At 43.2% G+C, this 23,144-nt stretch overlaps 1 protein-coding gene across 5 annotated transcripts in view; it reads left to right on the top strand.

Annotated features, from left to right (window-relative positions):
* LOC110990117 (forkhead box protein N3-like) overlaps positions 1-23,144 on the top strand; it is a 75,769-nt gene that overhangs the window by 34,760 nt on the left and 17,865 nt on the right. For 4 of the 5 annotated variants that reach the window (XM_022254958.2, XM_022254962.2, XM_022254961.2 and 1 more), the window contains 3 exons: positions 399-1,011; positions 9,731-9,888; positions 11,475-11,533. In XM_022254958.2, coding sequence (XP_022110650.2) covers positions 415-1,011; positions 9,731-9,888; positions 11,475-11,533 — 814 coding nt within the window. In that variant the 5' untranslated portion in view covers positions 399-414. Of the gene's footprint in view, positions 1-127; positions 281-398; positions 1,012-9,730; positions 9,889-11,474; positions 11,534-23,144 lie in introns of those variants that run through there. The other variant, XM_022254957.2, reaches the window with a different exon arrangement.

The following is a 23,144-nucleotide window of genomic DNA, read 5'->3' as shown; positions in this document are numbered from 1 at the left end:
CGGAGTGGGTACCTTGGCCCTCAAAGAACTAAATATGAATCATTGTTGAGGCATTTACCCAAACTTCCCCGAGCAAGCAAGGAAAAGAAATCAGTGACCGTTAATTTCAAATGAGGCTCCATTGATATTCAGAGCAAGGTATTCACATGTAAATCTGGTGGTGGCTTGCCCCTGATCGTGCAGCAAGAAGAAAAAGTTTGTGTTCAGTCTCGCCTGAGTTACAGTTGGCATTGCACTGAACTTAAGTAAAAGAAAAATGATCCTCATCTTAAAATGGCAGGTTTGTATTGGTTGAAATAGAACTTCACAATTATTAAGCTACTGTTATTTGTTTGCCAGTGACATAAAGTGTTTCAGGTTTTGATCTTATGATCTGACTGTCTTTTTTTTTGCAATAGGTGGTAGCCTGCCACCATGCCGCCCAATCGTAAACCAGAGCGTCTGCTGAAGAGACACCTAACACTAGGCCTGAGCAAGAGCTTCCCCAGTGCCACGCTGTCCCGGGCCCTGGGTAGCCGGGTTCCCATGGACCTGAGCAGCAGCAACTGCAGCTTTGCCGAGATCATCAAGCTGGAGAAGGGTGGCGGTGCCATGGAGGATGACGAGCTGCGGCCGTTGAGCTGGCTGCACAGCACCGACCTGCTCAAGGACATGAACCTGGACGATGATGAAGGGGAGAATGGCCATGCCAAGGAGAACAATGCTGCCGGCGCCGGCGAAGGTGTGATGGCCCGGTACGGCGGCCTAGCGGGGGACGAGCAGGACGGGCCCGTGGACCCCAAGCGGCACATCAACAGCAAGCCACCCTTTTCCTTCAGCTGTCTGATCTTCATGGCCATTGAGGACTCTCCGCTGAAACGTCTTCCAGTTAAAGACATTTACCAGTGGATACAGGACCACTTTCCCTACTTCCACAATGCCCCCACGGGCTGGAAGAACTCTGTCAGGCACAACCTGTCGCTCAACAAATGCTTCCGTAAAGTGGACAAAATCAAGGGACAGATCAGCTTGGTAAGCCTTAACATCCATTCTGTCTGATGTTTTAAAAATAGGAAAAGTTTCCCATTGCAGTTCACTTGAAGATTAATTTACCTGGTCATTAAGGCACTACACATTATATCGTCGGTGTGTGTGTCAGGTAGCATAAATTTTGGTTTTGTAGAGTGTTCCAGGCTTTGCATGCCTTGCTGCCACTTTGTTATGTGATAGCCCAGTGTATATTTATTCAGCCTGGCTAAAACTAAAATTCTAACAGTTTTGAAAGTATCCAGTTTAGAAATCAATCGGCAGGGGATTTCCCCCCCCCCAATGAGTGCTTCAGTTTCACATTCTCAGTAACTCCTGTTGCTGATTACCAAAACCTTAATAAAAAGGTAACTTAAGAATTCATTAGTAATAAACCGACAGTTATGAGCAGGGCACCCTGCACTTCACTTCCTGGGTTCGGTGCTTGGGGACCCTTCAGGAGTCGGACTGGATTTCCCTGTTCAGTTGTTGCCCACTTGTAGCCCTGCTGCACAGCTGCTGCCTGCCCTGGCAAAACAAAGGCTTCCCCTGGCAGGACATCTGCTCTGAGGTGTTGCCATGCCGACAGAAAAACAAACCAAGATGCAAAGATTTAATTACCTTTGTCCTCCTCCTCCCCCCCCCACTCCCTCAGTCTCTCTATCTGGGGCAGCACAATAAAACTCCTTCCGTTCTTCTTTTCCCCGTCCAGCTTGTAGTACCTCTGTGCATTTTTTGTTATGATGATGAATAGCACAATAACTCTTTTCACTGTTCTGCTAACACCTGTCCCCCCCTCCACTGTTATGGGGCCATTAGTATTGTTAACCTGTCTCTGTGGAGTTTCTGTCCAAAGCGGAGAAGCAAATTGAATATGTACAACCAATTTGAACGTCTTTGTCAGCTGAAGATGATTGTGGGAAATGGTATTTAATGTGAGTGGGATTGGGGCAACTCCTGCCGTGCATTCTGTGCGGTAGTTTTCAAGGCAGAAAAGATTAAAATCTCATAATGACAGGTCGGACAATAACTTGTGCCAACTGACAGTTTACCTGTTTACCAAGTTTAACTTGGTACTTGTGGCATGGTTTTTTTCAGTGTCACGGCTCCCCCTTTTTGGCCATCCCACTTGTGGGAAGATACCGGTACAATATACCGGTACATTGTAATCAGCTGAGATTAACCCAAATGTGCTTTGGAGTGTCAAGTCCAATACTCCAATTTAAATCTGCTAAGTGATACTCCGGATAGGCCATAGGCCGCTGTGTTCCAGCTGCCAGTTGTTGCTTTGTTTGGTCCCCCCCCCCCTTTTTCCAACTTAAAAAAAGGAATCGGCCTTTGCAGCAGTTCAGCCTGTGACGGAGCAAGTGGCTGGGAAATAAGTTTGCAACTCGAACTAATCAAAATTGAAGTGTTTGACATAGCTTCAGCCCGCTATTAGCTTGCAGAAATGCAGAATGAAGTTCAGGACAATGCGGTATAATGGCGTTGCTGATAATAGGCCAACGTGGATACTACTTGATGTGTGAATCTGGGTACATGTACCAACTCCCTTTAGCCTGTGTACTTTTTTATCAAAAGGTCCAGGATAGGGCAAAAGGTTCACTCTCCAAGTGTAGGTCATGTATGGTGATAAGAGTGTGTTGTGTAGTCTGTGGGTACTTCAAAACAACAATGGACTGGCCTTCTGATTGTATGCCTAGAAGTGTTTGGAAGGGTGACGTCACTGTGTGCTTTCAAAGGTGGTCAGAGTTTTGAGTGATGAAATGAACAAATGCAGTTGAGTGTAAAGTTTTGGGGAAAAATTAAAGCCTGGTGTCATGCCTTTTTTTGATGGTAAGAAATATAAAGTTGGGCAGATCGAACCATGGGGTAGTGATTATTTAAATCTTGACCAAATGGCAGATTTTACAAAACAAAACCTAAACCTACATGTACGTAAATGTGGCAGTCTTCTTTCCTGCTTTTAAAATGGCTGCTTCTAAAGCGGGACAAGTTTCATAATCAGCCAGGCTTTTCCTGCAGATCAGCCGTTAGACAGCTGTCTCAAGTTCTCATCTCTGATGATTGAATGCTCTGCTGTTGTACGCATGTAATACAACATGGCATTCGTGCATTAAGAAATCTTCCCTGACAACACAAAAAATATTAGTTATGGTGGCCATGGTTACCAGAGAAACCATGGGAACGGGTGAAATGTTTTGCCAGTGTTGACCAGAAATCTGAGTAGCGATGGCTGTTTTTTTTTTAAAAAAAGCCGATACAACATTGTAAAGGTAACTACGGTACATGTAAATGCTGAAGGTATTTGTTATTGTAGGAGTCATTTATCATATCCTGGCAAGTTTGGTATTTTTAGAGAGAACTTTACGAAAAAAGAGGATGAATGTTGACTGGTGCCGCTGCATGAATTTGCAAAGTGGCACAATGTATTTCCACAGAGCATTCAAGGCCAACAGGCATAACTCTGAAAATATTTTCGTTGGACCGTGAATTTTACAGTTAAAGGGCTACCTGTTGGGGTGTGATGCATACCTGGCAATGCCATATCAGGTGTGGAAAATTGGTGCACCCTTTATTGTTGTCTGAGGAGTTGGCATTTGTAGTGTACAGCCATTCAAAACTTTCAAAACAAGTTTTATTATTTCAAGTTAGGGAATTCTGAGGTTCACCTGGTACATACATGTAGTCTGAAGCGTAAAGCCACTTTGGAGGTTACACAGTTCATTTACTCTTTTTTTTTTACTGCGTCAGGATTTCACATGTGTTTTTTAGCCTATCCAGAATTGTTTCTGCATGTTGAGCTTCATGCTGGATGAGCGGAAATTAAGTGTTTGTAGGAATTCAAGATGTTAGTTTTGGAAAGGGTTGGGGCCCTTTATGCCCCTAAAAGTCCTGGGGCTTTTCGGGAAATGGCTTTTCAATTCGAAACACACAAAATCCTGGTTGAACATTCAGTGTTCATATTAAAAAGGATTTAAGGGGTTCAAGATTTGGAGTGGCTCTGTGTGCCGCTTTTTGGCAGGAAATTTCTAAGCCACAGTATTTTTTTTCTCAAGAGGCTCTGATGTAGACGTTATTCTTCCATTGTGGATGGAGTGTTGTTGTAGCTGTAGAGGGAAACATTTTTTTTTTCTGTACTCAGGAAGTAGTTTCATAGCAAAAGGAAGACAGCGGTTAAGATAACCCTATCAGGAAGTCCCAGCCAGTCACTCTGGCCTTGCTGCGTTGCCATGGTGATGTGTCCAGCTGTCACTGAGGGGAGCTGCCGGTTGCCTGGCAACCATTTATCTTAGCAACAGGTTCCCGTGCTGGCGTAACTTGATGGCTGTGAATCAAAACTTTTTTTGTGTGTTTAGTTTTTCGTTTCTTTTCGAAACCAGGAAGCTGATGTTACAAAGTGGAGTATTGAGGACGTAAACTTGAATAAATCGTTATAGTGCCCATTCCATGCCGTGTGGACTGACACTCAATTCAGACACAAGTAAAAGAATTTGGATGAAATTGTTTTGTTTTGAAGTCATTCTTCTTGTTTAAAGATTGAAGTACTACAATATTTTCATGCTTTATTAATGTCCAATGTACATGGGCAGTACATAAATATGAGTGGAAAGTGCAGTTGCGATGAGATCTGTTAGCAGCAACTTAAAAGAAGTTGCTTGTCAAGGGGAAAAACTACAAACCCTGTTTTCATGCAAGGCCATTACCAACACACTACTCTTTTGCCTTGTGTGTCACATACAGGGATTAAAAAGCATTGATTTCTTTGCAATAGTGTGCGGGTTTCACCTGACTAGTAATTAGAGGAGAAGTTTAAGTTTTGGGGTGAGAAAAATAATTTCTCGTGTACGCACAGGGCGGAATTCATTACAGCCAGAGCGCGTACATGTACATGTATGGAAGTTACATGAATGCTGTGCATTGGACTAGTCAGTGCCAAGCCCCCCACCTGTGAAAAGAAGGCGTTTTGGAATGAGGGTAGATTGGGACAAATTGCCCAGAGTGGGCCCCCAGCTGTGCCCCACTGTGGCAGCATTGGGGCAGAGGACATTGAGCTGTCCTGACTGGCTGTACCTGTCTGTGACACTTCCCTGTGTCGTAAAGCTAATATGAAAATGACAGGAAAAGCAAAACCAAAAATGCAGGCAGGTGTTTTTATTTTTAACTGGTGGGCTGTAAGTGTGACAATTCCAAGGATGGGAGGGTTATGCTCTCTCCATGTGTGTGCAGTTACGTGTTCAACCGTATTCATGTATTTCCTTCTCAGAATATGCATTTTAGCCTGCAGACCTGGCATCTGTATGGACATACAATACGTGTACACGTATATGTTGTACGGTACATAGATGAGAAACAAAATGTTCTAAAGTTACTCAATGAAAACTTGATTACCGATACGTGTAGGTGGTTGACATGGTCAACAGTAAGGGGCATGTTTTGATATGTACATACATGTGAAGAACGTTGCTGTTATTTGTATAGTGTGCAGTCACACTCCTGTACATGTGCAGAGCGGCAATTTTTTTGTTTTTGAAAGGGACCAGGGAAATATTTACTCCACCTTCCCTCGATAGTTTCAACTGAAGCAGCACCAACACAGAATATGTGGACACACGTGTACATGTTCCTACATACATGTACACTTTCTGAACATTTGTATATCACATTGTTTCAGCACGATAACTGCTGTAAAATAAACAGAGGCGAGGTACGCTCTTTCGGCCGTCTGATTTTACGAAGTCTTTCCTGACAGAAAGAAAAGATTAAAAAAGCACTCCAAAATCTACTCATCAGAGTCAGTTTGCCCGTAGAAGGATAATTTTTATCTGAGATGAATGGTTTTCTGTTTCAAATTTGCCATCCACTTAGGTCTGACAGGTTTTTCCAAACACGTTAAAGGCTTTTGGCAAATAAAGCAGTTTGTGCTGTTGAAAGGCCATTTTTTTTCCTCACCTAATGGAATACCATGTCCGAACAGGGAGGGTCTTGCCCTTTTGCTGTAGGAAAACATGTAGAGTTTTGACTGCTCTTGAACTAGGTGGTGAGTGAAATGTCGGTCCCCGAGGCTGTATCCCTGCCCTGCCAGAAAAAAAAAGCTGCTTTCAGCTGCTAAGGCCATTTGGTCCATGCACTTGAACCCGACTTTGCCTTTCTGGCTTCTAATTCCACGGCCATAAAGTAAATTTTATTGCCTCGCAGAGTGGACAAGAATACCACCCCAATTTGCCTCTGACTGCGAGGTAAAATTTTATGGTCAGTGGTTGCTTAAAGTGAAGGTGGGGGGAAGAGAGAACAGATTGGTTGCGAATGATTTGAATCTGAAGAGTTGCCTAGCAACAATCCACTGAACCAAACAAACGGATGTCGGGGCTCTTGCCATAATTGTTTTTCCTTTTTTTTTTGGCAAAACAATTGCTCTTTCATCAGGCTCAGCCATGGATCCAACCCACATGTAAGTTTTCAACAAAGGGAGTCCCATGTCCTTGCAGTCTGAGCCACTCTTGACTTGAAGGCCTGTGGAAACCAATAGGAACCATCAACATTCCTCACTCACTTAGCTAAAGTCCATTTTTGTCATAATGCCAAACTGAGCGATATATCAACATGAAGAGAACAGTTTAGCCCTTTCTGAACTAAATTAAAAGAAAAAACAACTGAAAACATTGCCTTTGTGTAAGACTGATTTGGGGGGAACCCGTCACACACACACTGTACGGGCACCAGACACTGTGACAAAACAATTCAATCGCTAAATGTGTATTTCATGTGTACAAAGGTACATTGCCCAGAATTCCCGCGGCGTGCAAAAGTCATAGAAAACTCATGGAAATTTGTTTTTCTTTTCCAGGCCTGGAAAAGGCATGGAATTTCGTAAAAAATGACTAAAGTCGTGGAAAAGTCACGGAATTTTGTAAAAAAAATGACTAAAGGCGTGGAAAAGTCCTGGAATTTTTCAAACACAGTGTATGATTTCTAGTGTCAGAAATAAGTGCATAATATGGGTGATTTTATTCACAACTTTAACAGTCCGAATAGTCCCAGAAATTGCATTTTTGAGTCCTGAATTTTTATAAGTTGGTCATGGGCAAGTGATGGAAAAGTCATGGAATTTTACTGTCCTTAAAGTGCAGGAACCCTGATTTGCCACACAGTGATGCAACAACTTTACACATTTTCACTAGCGATGAATACCAAGAGGCCTTACAAGATAAATTGAAAACTCCCTGTATTTATGGAAAAGTTTACCTCATATGTATCATGCACATCAAAGTACATACAAATATGTACAATTAAGGACGGACAAAAAACACTACATGAAAATCAAAGCACTTATCTAGCAATGCTGTACATGTATATGCATGCATGGGTCAGAAGGACGGAAGGATCCTCATCAATGCTTGGGAACATGGCCTCAGTGCTCTGCTGTCCTACATGCAGTTCTTCAGTGCTGTTTCTTTCTCATCACAAATGCGCATTGATCCACCATTATGAAATATTCACAGTCCTAATCAGTGCACTAAGGCTGATAATCTCAACTCAGAGGGGCCATAAACAGTAGCCTAAAGGCCCGACTGCACTCAAGAATTGGTGCTAAATACCTCACGGTTGGTTTCCTCATTTCTTTTTCTTTTCTTTTTTTTCCTCTCCCCTAGCACCCTTTCCACTTGCAAAAGAATCGGGCTGGAATTTTTTTTTTTTTTTCTCGTGCTCAAGTTCCCGGCAATCTTGTTTCGCACTGTCGCCATGGCGACCTGTTTGCATCAAGCAATCCCCCCTCGCCATGGCGGCTGGGAGGAAATTCGATTAACGGCTCTGTGTGTTTTCTCAGCCAGTCTGTTAGATAAGAAAAACAAAAGGGAGGGGGACCCAGGAATAAATCCCAGCCGCATCAATGAGAGTGGAAATTTCACCAGAGGCACTGGTTCCCGTACTGCTTCCCACCCCAAATTCCTACCCCCAACTCCCTTTTCAAATCATTATCTTCAAATCCATTGTCAGCATTTTGCATGGTTCTTGCCTCCCCAATATGAATAATAGGTTTCCCAATCCTGGCTCATGATTGAACACAAGGCCGACGATGGTTGACTGCCCCCCTCCCCCATCCCCTTTCCTTTCCTGCAGGCGTGTAAATGTGTAAGAATTTAGGGGGTCCCTGCCCCTCGGGTAAGCTTGGATTGTTTCTGCTGGGGCTGCCGATCATTAGTGGACGCGTGTGCGCTAGGAGCCCAGTATTGATTGTGTTGGGCTGATCAATATCAGGTATTCACACTCGATGCTGGGAGTGAATAGAATGGGTAGGGAGGTAGCCATATGGCACTTCGCTTTACATTCCAGTGTTTTGATTTGCACCCTGCTTTGCTACACTCGATACACTAAAACAGCAATCATGCAGTACAAGCCACTGTTTACGACCCCCCCTGCCAAACTCAAGAATGAAAAGATACAGTGAACGTTGTTGGGGACATAATGCAGCAAGGGTAGGCTTTCCAAGATAAAGGAAGACATGAGCAAAGAGTGATGTGTAGATGAAATGCCTCACTTGGGAAAAATTGGGTTGTTACTTATAGGCTTACACAAGGGAATGCAATTCTGAAAATCTGGAAATCACCAGTGATGATGATGCCTTTGTTCGTGAGAACTCTGCTGTGTCTAATGCAGTGATATCTCTGGTCTACTGCATTATACAGTAAGTGCATGTACACAGATGTATAAATGGACATACATGTACATGTGCCAAGTTGTACCCACAGCCCTTAAAGCGCGGGAAAAGGGTCATTGTTTAATTTGTGCATCATTAGTATGCTCTGGATGGCTCACTCACTGTGGTGCTTTATCAACTTGACTGGGAGAAACGATGCAGAAATCTGGGTAATAATACCGATCACTCTCCCTGATTGCCAGCGTGACAATCCCTTGTATCGGTTTTCCTAACAATTCATCATGGTAGCCTGGTGCTGCTGCAATTTGGAATAACTGATTACCAGTTTGGAGGGAGCCGGCGTGCAGCCAACTGACCCCTTCCCCTTCCAACTAGACTAGTCTCAGTTGCGTCAGATTTGGATGTATGGTACTAACAACTCCTCCCCCCCTTCCCCCTCTGCTGCTGCTGCTGCGAATCCTCAAATAGACCAGTTTGTCTGGGCTGTGTACTCAGTACATATTACAAGCTTGCTCTGGGACTTTGGCGCATGAACCGGCAAAGCGCCTGTGTTGATTCAGCAGGATTGGAGGAGCATCCGCTGACTGGGGTGCCGGGTGTTGGGATGAGCTCGCCATCCTCCTGTTTGCGAATCTGGCTGCGATACAGATCTTGTGTGATTCATCACACAAGATACTGCAGGATCAGTGGTTAAAAATTACCCCTCAAAAATCAATTTAGCACATACATAGAGTCTCATCATCACACTTAGGCTTTTCCTGTTAAAACGGTGCCCTGTACTTAAGCTAATTAATCAATCTGTATCCAGGGACCATTCCATGTATGTACTTTCTACTTGGCAGCATTTTCCACTGTCCACTCGCCCATGGCATTAAAGACTGAAGAAACCCTACATGTACAGATGGCAGGTTCATTTCTCAACAGCAGGATTAAGTTTGATTCACTTGATATGTGCCTGCACCTCTCAAGGCATAAATGTCTTGAAATTTATGACGTGTCATAAATCACTCGTAGCTGATTTTAATATCCAGATTTAACCTTTTTTTGGTATTCTTGACTCTCCAGTCAATCGGAAAAGGCTCACTATGGTGCGTGGATCCGGATTACCGGCCCAACCTACTACAGGCGTTACGAAAGACACCCTACCACCCTTACCATCATGTGCTGCCCTACAACTCACACCCTTACCAGTATCACCAGGGCCCGCTCTGCAACATCTCAAGGTACGTGCTTCATTCCTCTACTCCTCTATCATTTCCTTTCTGTTTCTTGTCAAGAGCTAGTCTAGGTTTAGGCTACAACTTGAGAATAATGCAAGTGCTGCTGGAATATACGTGGCTGGCGGCTGCAGCAAGTTGCCGTGGTCTTGTGTTTTTAAATTTTGGGGGGGGGGCTGCTCGTGGCCTAGTAATTTGGATTCGGTCTGAGCTCCACTCTGTGCAATGTGAAATGCTCTTTTGAATGTGTTCCCATTTGCTGGAATACCGTCGGCGTCTTTGGAGTGTAGCCATGTGCAGAAATGGCATGTGGTTGATTGACTCTATAGCTTCTGACTGAAAATCCACTGCCTGGATACACTGCCCTTACCACACGAGACTGGAACGCATGCCTGCATGTATACGAGGCACGCTTGGATTGATAGATCCCTTCAAATCAGAGTGCTATTCTGTTCCGACTTCGCATAATAGGCAATATGCACTCACCATTACCAAATGGCCCCCCTCTGGTGTGGCCCACTTTAATAATCTTAAATCCTAAATAAAAATGACTGGGAAGGGACACTAGAGACTAATGCTGTCTAAGTTGTGAGCATTTTCCAAGCACCATAGCACTTCCTCAGTATGGTCGCCAGTGCAATTTCTGTTCATGCAGTTTGGCCAGGTGGGCATCGGAACCACCCCCCCACATGTATCAATATGGGGTCTGTTTTAAGTGACTTTCACGTAAGCTTGAAGGCAACTCAGCATTCGCTATTGCGTACCAAGTTTTCCAGCTGCCTGCTGTAGGATAATCGTCAAACACGGTTTGAATCCACACCGCCCACACACAAGGAAGGAAGGAGGTGCCAAATAAGCGTGTAACCTGCCGGGAAATGGCTATGAATAATGTATGCAGACCCTGGCCAACTATAAAAGAACAACGACAGGGGGAAAAAAAAGTCCAACTTGCCACCTGCCCAAGATTCTCGGGCACTTGGTTGCCGAGTGATGCAATGCTCGTTCGCTGGTTTGCCATGGCAACGGACTGCATCGCACTTGCGATGCGGGATGGTGGCAAACACTAATGGGTCCTCTAACTCACATATTATGCGGCGTGTGTCCCGCTGAGCTCTGCTGCGTATAGTACATGTGGCAAACAGTTTTTAGTTCGTCTGCAAAGGGGGAGGGGGGATTGAGAATCAAACCTCAGGATCCTGTGGTATGAAAAATAATCACACCAGCTCTGGATTATTGGGCTTGGCTGGTAAACGTAATGAAGCTTTCTGTGTTGGCATTTTGATAGTCTAGGGATTGAAGGACAATGCCCAGCACACCACATGCACATTAACGCTGAACTACGTTTTTCAAAAGTGGCCATTGTTGTGTCTGCATTTTTCCATCTGAGTGAAAAGAGCGGAGCACACCAGTTAAGATTACAGGAAATGGATAATTTAAGGCAAAGGTCATCAGAGCAACAGCATAATGAGCACATTAATGTCAAGACTGGGGCTCAATGTTGTCAAGATGTCAAGCAGAAATGTGGCCTGAAATTCTTGGTATTTTGAATTCTCTATCAGTTCACGTGTCATCACTTTTCTCTCTCCCGACAGCAATCCTAACAGGCTTCCTGCAATGCACATCGGCTGCAGTAACGGCATACCCTTACCTAGTAAGTCAAGTTTACTTCTTTCGTTTTTCTCTTTCCCAAATCCTCCACCAAATGCCCCATACTCTGACCCTAACTTTGTACCCACGGTGATTTTTGTCTGAACTAGAACTATCTGAACACAGTGCCCTCAGAGAGGCAGATAGGCCTACTGTAGGTGCAGCGGTAAGGGGTCATCCATCATGTTAAGTCATCATTTCCACGAGTGTACAGAAATCATTTCTTCCTAGTTCCCTCTCCATCCCAAAAATTATGCAAGAAAATAAAGATGGTTAATTTCCAGGCTTATACATGTAATTCTTTTTCCCAAGTGCACTATCTGTACGCTCCGGAAAAAGATGAAAGAAAGGGGATGGCCCCAAGTGTGACTTCTTGATTAAAGCCTCAGCTATCACCTTGCCCTCAACTTTGTTATTTATTTTCTCAGAACTGTACAATTCCATGTATGCACGACAAAACTCAATAAGCAGCGCACCATTGTAACGAGGTTGTACATGATGTGGTGGGCAAACTCACATATGAGATACGTGCCCATGTAGATTATGTTACTCGATCCCTACCTTAATGTATCATAAGCTCTTGCTTTCTCTTCCTTGTTCCTTTGTCTGTAAATCTGTATGTCTACCAACTGGAACTTTTTTTTTTGAGGCAAACTTTTGAGAAAGGAAACTCTCGCCTCGTTTGCTTCCAAGGAATTAGGAAGAGGGAATGCAAAGGTTATTGCAGGGGCCAAAGGGATGTTTAGAAGCCCAAGTCATGACTTTGCCAGATCAGGTACCTGCTAGGCTCATCAGTCGCTGTCATCAAGGCCAAGCCAGGACTGATGGGGGTCATTTTCTGTCACCTGACTTGCCTTTTGATTGGAAGGGGATTGGGTCTTGGAGGCCTGGGGTCTTGGGGTACTTTCAGGATTTTGAGGAGGTGACTCTGAGTTCGTGGGAATGGAGGTTGTTTCCTTCAACCAAAACCACAAAAAAGGAAAACTTAAAAATGGTTGTTCGCCTGTCTGGTGGGGATGGCCATCATTCTTGGGTTTACAAAATGAAAAATTTGAGATGGGAAGTCGGTTCATCAAGCAACTGGCAGGAACAAATATGCGGTTAGTATTCTGAGGCAGAGGAAAAGGGGGGGGACCTCAAACTCTTTAAAGAATGGGAATGCAAGACCACAGGAAGTGATTTTTCAACACTTCCTGAAAGTGTACTTTTTTCCTCAAGGCTGTTCAGGTATTCTCAGCTGAAACTCAGCCATGAATATTTTTATTTCCAAAACATGTTCTCTGATACCTTAATTATGAGAAAAAAGTTTCAGATGAATTTTGTCATAAGGAGAATTGGTCTCAGTAGAATTTAGTCTTTCTTCTTGTACGTGTAGCTGAATGGGAAGTCAGGTGATTTTTTGTTTAGCTGGCCATATCTCAGGAACCATCACAGCTGGCTCAACTGGAAAAGTGTGAAGCGGTGTACCGTATGTGCCGTTGTTATCATTGACATGACCTGTTTTGACTGCCTATGCAAACATGTCTAATGGTTGCCTGGTCAACAGGAAAGATAGAAACCCAGTTTCTTGCTGCCGCCCGCATATTTCTATTATTGGTTCAAGGGAAAAATAGAGTTGCTGTTCAATTTCCAAGCCGAGCAGGTATCTTGACAATAATAAGTTGTTCCTGTGAAGGCAAAACCCGGGTCAGCCTATTTGTACGATGCACACTACATTTAGTTAGTGATTTTGCTGAGCGCAAACGCTTTTTAGGATGGGGGCCATTCTGGTCACTTGTTCTGCCTCACCCCTCCCCCCAACAGATCAACAATGGCTTAAAACTGTGTCAGGTGACCTGCATCAGGTGTCAGCACTCGTTGCCCACTCCTTTTTTCCCCTGCTTCACAGACCAGAATCTCTCTCTCCCACCACCCACGGCAATTTCCAGTCCATTGCCCCTCTTGTCCACACAGTAATTGAATAATTGAGACACAAACAGACCACTAGTGTTCACCCAATATGCTTATTTCCTGCTCTTTATTTGGACCACGGGTGAAGTGACAGGTATGGGAATTTGATAAACTGATTGTTGGAGAGGGCTGGAAAATTAAAAGGTACATGTATACACGCCACGCTGTGATGAAGAGAGAGACTGAGGTGCCATGCATGAACATTCTTGAACTTTAGTTTGGATTTTTTATTGGCTGAACTATAATATCTGGCTAGCAGGAAAAAAAATGGGTTTGAGATTGCTGGAGTTTTCCCTTTTTTTGGTGGTCTGTCTTCCTGTATTTTCTGTCTTGGGAGTGACAGGGTCGCATTAGCAGCAGCCGAATGTTGCCCAACGTGCCAAACTTACTGAGCTGGTCGCTTCCCATCCTCTTTCACCGAAAAGTACCAGTGGAATTGTGCACCACAGAGCAGTTGAAGCCTGTATTTTTGATTGATGGGATGTGGGAGCTGCTTGTGTATGTTCCTAGAAACAAGATCCAGGGAGACATGGCATCAACGAATTTGAGAAAATGTGACAGATAGTCCACCACATGACAGCTCAGAGGAGCCCGGACACAGGCGACTGTGCACCGGAGGCCGGCTGAGAAGCAGATCTTCCCCTTTTGAACATCATCTTCTGCAATTTGCACCGAACACACGTAATACAGACTTTCAAAGAATCGACCACTTCAGTAAATAATAACCCAGGCTACAGACTCACTGTCGTCAAGGGTGGGGGGGTCAAAAAAGTATAAAGTATAGCCCTCTTCAAAAGAGTCGGAGCAAATTGGAATCTTCATATTGTCTGGTTGTCTGAAAGGAATATTAATCACAGAAATGAAAATAAGAATAGGAAAGAGATAAAAGGATGGGGGGGCTGCTTGGGAGAAACTCGATATTTGCTACAGTTCTGTTAACTGGGCAGGAAGGGAGATGGGGGGGGAGAGATGTTGAGCTTGTGAGAGTAGATGAACTGAGTGCTGGTTGAGGAGTGGATGAAGCTGAGGCAACTGGTGTTGACAGAAGCTGGATGCGCCCCCGAATTAAATCGGCCAGCTCCAGTTCATGGGGATCTGAGCCTGATGGCCGTGTAATGACAGGGCCATTCTGAGGGTTTCATGTACGCCATGCTGTAGATGTGGCCCCTAGTATTCTGGGAGAATGTCTGCCACGTGAAAAGTCTGAAATCTGGAAACAGTGGAATGGGATGAATGGTGGAAATACTGGTATGCTCCGTAAAGGGGAAAAAAAAGGAAAAACAAAACTTGCACTGGAAATTCTCAGGAGGATGAGTTCAGTATTTCAAAAAGCCAAGGTTTTCGGGAACAGAGCGTGCATGTGAGTCAATGTACGGCTACACTGATTAGGACAGACTATTTTGTGCGTGCGTAGCTATTCAGAATAGCCTTGCACTGAGCATGCACTGTTGGAATACTGAACTGGCTCTTTGTCTCATGAAATTTTGCGTAAAAGTTTCTGACTTCCAGTAAATTATGTAAAAATTGAAAAGACGCCTAACTTGTTACAGGCAGTGCATGATACATGTTAAACATGAACAAGAATATCTTGTCCCTTTGCGGAAAATCAATGTCAATCAATATTATAAGTGCCAAGATTTTTAACCAGATGCCCTATGCTTTAACACAATTCATTTCCAATTTTAAACGTTCTTTGTTTGGAAGATGCCGCTTCTTTCATCCCTGGCTCAGAGTTCCCAACATCACATCCGATTTTCAATGTGTGGCAAGCATACATGTAGAACGTGACACCCATAGGCTTGAAAACTCACAGGTGCACATTGGGTGACCACATTCACTTGATTGGTTACCCCACAATAGCTTGGAGCCAGGAAGATTGGGCTGGAGCAGATTCCATTGAAAGATTTCTACTCTGAAGGGTTTCATTTGTTTTGTTCAATGTGGCCCTTCACAGCAAGGTCAAGCACCAAGGTGATCAGAGGGGTCATGCCCCATTTAGATACTACACCCAGGCGCAACTTTGTTCTTTTGTGCCCCGTTCATTCTGGGCGGCCCCATTGACCTGAAACCCCTTCATTCATTTGGGCGAGGCCGTTGAGATTGTTGGGTTTTTTTTTCCCAGCGAGCGACTTTCTTGAATGAGCAGCTGGACCCTCTTAAATCACTTGTTTTGTGTTCCATCCTTGGGCACCTGTCTGTTGTTCCTGCAGTATTTTACACCCCCACCGTGCTCCGTTGGATTTAGGAATGGACACCTTTTCTTCACCCTTTCTGTAGGGCCATTTCTCTCATGACTGGTAGCAACTTTCCGATAATCCCCTTGCTTTACCACCTGGTGACTTCACAAAAAAACCCAAACAGTGTGGTAAGCATGGTATTACCCAATGTGCACTTGCAACTGCTTTGTGAGAAAAATAACCCAATCAGGGGGTAGGTAATCCCCCATTGCTTGAATTTAATACAGAGAATGTCGTACTCTGAGAAAATAGCGATTAGTTTTAATCATGTTTACATTAAACTTGATGAATATAATGTGCAGATACTATGTTAGACTGCATGAGTGTAATGATTGTTGACACAGGCAAATGCAACTGACATACACGTATTTACGATTATACAAAAATTTAAATGAGCAATAATATTGTGGATGTTACAAGACAGTGTGTCGGAGTGAAAAAGTACTGAAAAGCAGGATCGGAAGCAAGGACTAGAAAGGGGAACTTTTTTCGCAGAATTTGTCTTTTCAATGCACAGTTGAGGTTACATTGTGGTGTAAATTTCATGTTCATTCAGCACAGTTAAACCTCTCGGCTCCCGCATTCAATTTTTTGGCCAGCCGGGGCCTCCAGACAGAATGCGAGGCACATACGTGTGCAGTGTACTTACAGGGAGAATATTCACCCCGGTTCATTCGGAGTATTAAGAATCTGCTATCAACCCATCAGTCTCCAACCAAACTGATTAGAATCGCGCTCCACACATTTATTAGGGGTTGACATCACGGGCATGCACCCACCTAAACTGTTTCAGGATGGCGATCAGAACCGGAATGAATGCAGTTGGATTCCGTTTGCGGTACGGGGGTCATTCATTAATCATCAGAATTTTTTCTCTTGAGGGTGTACTATACCTCTCCCAGCATTTTAGTCTATTTTGTCAACTTTATATTGAATTTATTGAAGTCCAGAGTCTTTCTACTGGCCCAGTTATACATTTTCTTCTGTGATAGCAACTGATAAGAAACAAATTTTTATTGAATAATTGTCATCCTGTTCAATACAGTCTGAAGTTATACATCATAAAAGCCATGTTACAGACATCAGACTTCAAGGGAAAAATTCTGAAATTGCTAGCAGTTTCACCCTTAATGAAATCAATCTGACAAATAAGCATTCTCCTCAGTGCAGTTAGTCAAGGACCATGCTCAAAGAACAAACTGGATAAAGATTTTTTTTTAAAAAGCCTAGTCATGACAAATTAGATGAAAGTGTCTGGTACGGAAGTCTTGCATGCAGTGCTGCTGTCTCTGTATCCTAACTACAAGGCCTTGGGCTTTACAAAACACTGTGATAAATGTATTGCACATTGTACCCCGTGTTTGCATTGGCTTCTGTTTCGTCTGCTGCCAAAGTGTGAGTTGTGAATCATTTTTTTCTCTAAGTAAGAGTAATTTTAGAGCAGATACATGCGGGCAGTGTCAGATAGTTGTACCATGTCATTGAACTATGCAGATTAATTCCACGCACTCGAGGGGGAAGTTGGATTTTTTTTTTTCAAAGTGCTTTCAAGGGTGCACTTTGTGTGGATGTTTGTTTCAATATGATATGTCCTGTTAACGAGGCCAGTAGGTTTTGCAGGAACAGTGCTGAGGGAATGCGAAACAAAGTGGAAAGTGCTATTTTAATTACTGCTAGTAGTAGGGGAAGGTACAAAGAAATGGCTTGTGATGTTGAGATTCCATTTGATAGGTCGGCGTCTTGCATTGCCCACATTCCATCAGGGTAAGATCTGCACATTCACCTGTCATTGCTCCTGAAATAAGAGCCGGCAATCGGATGCCTCGCGCTATCTCACTGCCACCATCCTTCCTCCCACCATAGTGCTGGATGGCGTCAACCCAAGCCAAGCCGGCCCCTGTCGCGCAGCAACGGTTCCCATGGCAACCGTGCGGGGGAAGAGGGGATAGGCAGTATATGTTGGCCGCCGTCCACGTACAGCACCTGCAGTTTTGGAAGAGTATGCTCAAATCTCTCCCGGGAGGGCACAAGACTCCTGGAGTGTTCTCATAATAGCCGTCATTCTAATTACGCTCTGGATTGGTTCCAATCTTAGATGAATAGAATGATCGTAGGCCAGGACTGCCGGGGGGGGGGGCTAGATTGACTGTGTGCTAGACTGACTACGTCAGTCCAAGTATTTGATGACGGTGTAAACACGGGGCAAGAAAACAAGCAGCCCGTGTTTGTGCATCAATAACTTTAAACAGAGGACGATAGTCAGCTAATCAGTGCAAATATTGTACAACCAGGATGGGATCCTGCCGTTGGAAAATGTAGGACAAATATGCTGATTGTCTGGTGAAGAGTTACCCTAAGGATGAATCCGAATAATTGCATTGCCACTCTGTTGTACAGAAGTGCATGATTTAAGTTGTGAAAAGGTCTACAACTTGCCTCCATGTTTTTTGCACACAGTTGTTGTTTCTCTTCACATTTATCCGATGGAAATTAACGAAGCACCTTTAAGGAAAACATTTTGTCTCCAATTTTGTCTGCTTAAATAAATATGGAAGAATCCAAATCTAGCCCAGTGTCATTTGTCTTCAGAGTTCAATTATAACAAGCGTAACGAGGCTTTTTTTTTCTGTTCCTGCCAAGATGCGAATTCTGAATGCAGATTACGTCATTCAGAGAAAAGGAGGGGTACTCTCATCCAGTGTTTGTAGTGGATAAACCCTTGTGCATGCCAAACATGTTTTCCGTAGAGGTGCTGTCTAATGTTGATGAAAAAAAGATTTGAAGATGGCATTTTTAGAAAAAGGATTTCAAGTCTTAAGGGAGCATCGAGCACTGGAATGAAGGATTGTTCTGGATCTAGATTGGATCTTAGTTGTCCGTTTTCCTTGAAAACATCAGGATTCCATGGGATATATACTGTATGAAAAATACATGTACATGTATACCTGTATTTTGGCTGAAATGAGGAATTGAATTTCACCATCACTGTGCACTGTGTGGCACAGAGTAATCATTTTCCCGAGGGAACTGATCAGAAATGTTCTCGAGTGATAGCTGTAATCCCGTGATTACACTCCATCTGGACAGCTATGGTTTTTGGTTGCTCTCATTTTGTTATTGCATCCTTTAGTGCAGTTTTGTCTTCCCCCCACCGTGCTCTCCTTTTTCTCTATTTAGAAAGCTTTGTGTGCATGTACACCACTGGATTGGTTTATAAATGTGGAATTAAAAGGGTCCGTGTGATGACTTTTTCCTAGATACACTCTTGTGACTTGTGTAATGTTTTACTCTTCTTTTTTGTTTGCAAATTGTTTGAAATCCCTTTGGGATTTATTGTGTCGAAAAGATCATTTCTAAAAAGTTTAAAATCATTGTGCTTTCCGGACAACTGAGGGCACTGTTGTCCAAAGTCCATTAGGGAAGACACTTTTTCATGTGTTACTGATCAAATTGTAGACTCCAAATTTGCTCATTAAAAACATTACTGGACAGACTACTCATGAGCTTATTGCTGTGTACTCACACAACGGTAAATTGCCAAAGGAAAAGGAGTTTTAGGACAGCAAAATATTAAGAACTCCAGCAGCTTTTGTGCAAATCAGTGCTTGCTGGAGGTGTTCTACCTACAGATTTGCTCATGAAAATCCCTTTTAAAACGGAATTAACAGAGGGTTGCATTAAACCATCCATGGCACTTTCTATAGACCCTTTAAAGGGGATGAGCCATGTAGGGTTAAACTGATGTTATATGATAGTTTTCAACCGTCTTATATACAATAAGTTGGATTAACCCCTCTTTTCTATTATTAAATCAGCAAAAATTGGCATTTTCTGTGTGCTTTTTTCGGTCTCTGCCTGGGCTCTTCGCAAAATCTTATCAAAATTGGGCAATGAGGGCAGCAGACAAATCTTGGCAAAAACATGACGTCATTGGACGAACTTGACTTTCCAGACAAGAATGCATAGTTCTGGCTAGAAAGTTGATCTGTCCGAGAAAGAGTAATATTCTCTGCTCTTGTGCATAGTCGGGTACGTAACTCGTACGTGTCAAGTCAATCACATTTGGTCTTGTTTCCTATGCCCTTCTCTTAACATGAGGCAGAGCTATTGGACAACTAATAAGACGCGTCATGTTCATTTTGTTTTGCATCGTGCCATACACATGTAATAATTTCTATCATGAATTGTGAATTTCAAAAGAATGCCAATAAACTCTGTTGTCAGTGGCTGTTGTCGTAATCAAAACAATTCCCAGGAGAGCACTTTTTGTAGACTCCCAAGTGACTTTTCACACTAGCATTTGCAGGTTAGATTTGTGGAAAACACACAATCAGATTTTTACGAGGACACAAAATTCCAAATACATGTACACGTACCAGTACTAACACGTACACCCATACATGTACTATGCATACCGTGGGACTATGCTGCACTGGCGCACATGGACTATTTTCCAGTGCAGCTAATGCCGCACGGTCGTCAAGCCTGCACGCGACGTGTTGATGCGGAGCATGCAAGTGACACGTAGTGCACAGTGAAAAAAAGGTCGGAATGGAACACCAACTTTGATGAAGTGGGCTAGCCCATAACCATGGATAAAAAAATACTTCTACTATACAGCTATTGAATAGCCAATGGTCACATCTTTCCAGAAAGACAAATTTTTTATAATAGTGCAGGAAAAAATCATGACCAGTCAGTGTCTTGTTGTCAATCCTGCGGGTCGCCGCCGTGCCCTTGGCCAACAGCCTCAAGTTGCAAAATCTCTTCCTGAGTGTGTTCTGGTTGGAACTGCCAAGGCAATATTTCTTGTGCCTCTTCAGTTCCTTCAATGTCACTTTCTTTGTCAAATGAATAAGACGAACATGACAACTGATCGCTGTGATCGGAAAAAGCAGTCAACGCTGGAATTATCGTCGCTTGAGTCTGACATGATGGCACATGCTTATGCTAACGCTACTATATTACGTACATATCGACGTGTTGTTGCGTAACACTAAACAGTCACCGGATAAAGGACTCCATCCTTTGACGTCACGATTCTTGGGAATTTCTTCTTCTTTCTGTTGTTCAGCTTTTGCTCTGAGAAGGGAGTGAGATGGGGTCGTGAAAACTATAATTTTTAACATACTTCTGCACATTTTGAAATGATGTATATGTTTGTTTTATGTGTTGATGCATGTTTAACAAGAAATTTTCCCAGCACGGCTTATCCCCTTTAAAGCTTGGTACATGTACATGTACCGTGGGATATGCATATAGTGTGTACATTCACCCCTGCGATATTGCAATTCAGAATTGGTGAAATGCTTGTGAATATATCGGGATGAGCGAGTGTCCTTGCTACCACTCATCATCATCCACATTCCACGCATAGTTGAACCCACATAATTTTCTTTTTTTTTGTGGAACTGGTAGTGAGCATCACTATGTTGCCTTCGGGATGTCTTCAGCAGTGCCTGTGCGGAGTGTATATTTCTATCTTGACGTTGAGGAGTCCCATTCTCTGGTGTATAAATGTTTGAAATGAAACACCGTCCCGCCCCTTTGTTTTGTCCTGCGGGCCTCAAGAAAGGGTGGAGTTGTGAAGTAAAACTGACAGTTAACAATGGACAGAGGTGGCTCCGGGTTAAAATGTTTTTAAAAAGAGTGCTTGTCATTGTTGGCTGGTTTATTTGGGTTTTTTTTTTTATAAACTGTGAAAACAACTTTCGTCAGAGAAAAATTACAGATGATTTCCTTTTCTCACTGGTGTTTGAATTTGTAATGCCGGAGGTTTTCAAAAACATGGGCAATATTTTTCGGGAAGGAGGCCGAGCTTCACGTGCCTCTTCTGTAGTTTTACATGTTTCAAAGTCGTCTGTTGCAACAAATGAGAATAATAGTTAGAATTTTGTCCTCATCTAGAAATCTTTGGATAGCTGTCTGCATGTGTCTTAGTTCAGGAAAACAGGCCACATTGTAAGAGATTCTGAAACTCTACATTTGCACATAGCTTTTTTTTTATTATGAACAAATTCAGTTGAGTATTGATTTCTCTTTTTCACCCAAATGTAAAAGTGTTGGAAATACAACACTGCATTATTGTTGCATACATGCACATGCACAGCTATGTGCATATTGCAGTATAACACATTTTGTTCAGAAACCTTTGTGCTTGTGACACATTAAAAGTTCAAGGCTTTGAAAGGGACATGTGAAAAAGTTGCATTGGGAGTTGGCAGTGGGGGGGAGGGGACCAATGTCCCCCCCCCGCTTTTTTGAGGGGGGCGGCATAGCCCATCCACTTTTGGCAGGTCCTATAATTGGATGGGGCTTAATGGATTGGCTCCCCCCTCCCATTTTGAAAATTGTGCCACTGCTTGCTGTTGACAGTGAACATTAAGGTTACTTGTGCATTTGGTTACACCATTATGTTGAAATGGTTGCATAACTAGCTTCTAGAGGTACTAGAGAAAAATCATGAAATTTTGTCTGGACTGACTATTATTATTATTAATGCAGCTAGCTGCATGTGTTGCATGTGACTCCTTGTCACTGTGTGATCTGCCATATGCCCGGTGCTTGTCCTACAGTCATTCCAACTGAAGAAGCCATGAATATGAATTTCAAGTTTAGGATATTGAATGATTCGCCCTACAGCATCCAGTCAGAAGACCCGCCAGGAAAGGCACCCCCCTTGCCTCTGTGGGTTTTTTTTTTCTCGGTGCGTGCTGGCAGGGGCAATGAAATTACAAACCAGTTCATGCCAGGTAGTAAAAGCACTAAAGTAATTAATTTTGATCATGCTTACGGTGTGGAAGTAATATACATTAATATGTTGTTGCAGTGGTGCAGTGGTGCTCATCTATTGGCATGCAGCATGCATGTGGAATAAGGAAAGATTCTTATCTTGTTTTGAAGTTACAGGTTTGTGTTTACCAGCAACCGTTTTTGAAGCCTGGCGTAGGTCAAGAAAAGGAAAACAGTTCCATTTAAAAGCATACTTTTATGAAAAAGAAAAGCGTGGCTGTCTTTTTTAATCACGTGTTTGTTTCATATCCTTCAAAGTAGTGCATTTGGTCTTGGGTTCATGTACATGTATTTGTTTCAATTTGTCTTCGTTTGTTTTGAGTGAAAACAAAGCAACTGTCAAGTTTGCCCTACATCTCTTGCTGAGTTGCTCCGTGTCTGTCTGTCTAGTCTAGTGTGTGCACAGATTCGGACACGAGCCTTAAATCAAACAGGACTAAAATGAATTTGTCACTGTTCTAGTAGACTGTCGGGTTTTTTCTTATTCGTCAGATGGGCTGAAGAAGATCCGATCCCATCAATCCCCGGCGTGGCATTTGCCGATTCGATTGGCCAGCAGGGAGGCCAATAAAGACAATAATGAAAATCTAGTTATGAGCAGACTAATCCATCAGGACCGCTGACCACTCAACAAGA

This window comes from Acanthaster planci, linkage group LG01, assembly GCF_054643075.1.
Source record: "Acanthaster planci isolate LZ-2023a linkage group LG01, COTS_SCS, whole genome shotgun sequence".
NCBI lineage: Eukaryota > Metazoa > Echinodermata > Asteroidea > Valvatida > Acanthasteridae > Acanthaster > Acanthaster planci.
Note: the sequence above shows the minus strand (reverse complement) of the source record. Positions and strands in the feature narration are given on the sequence as shown.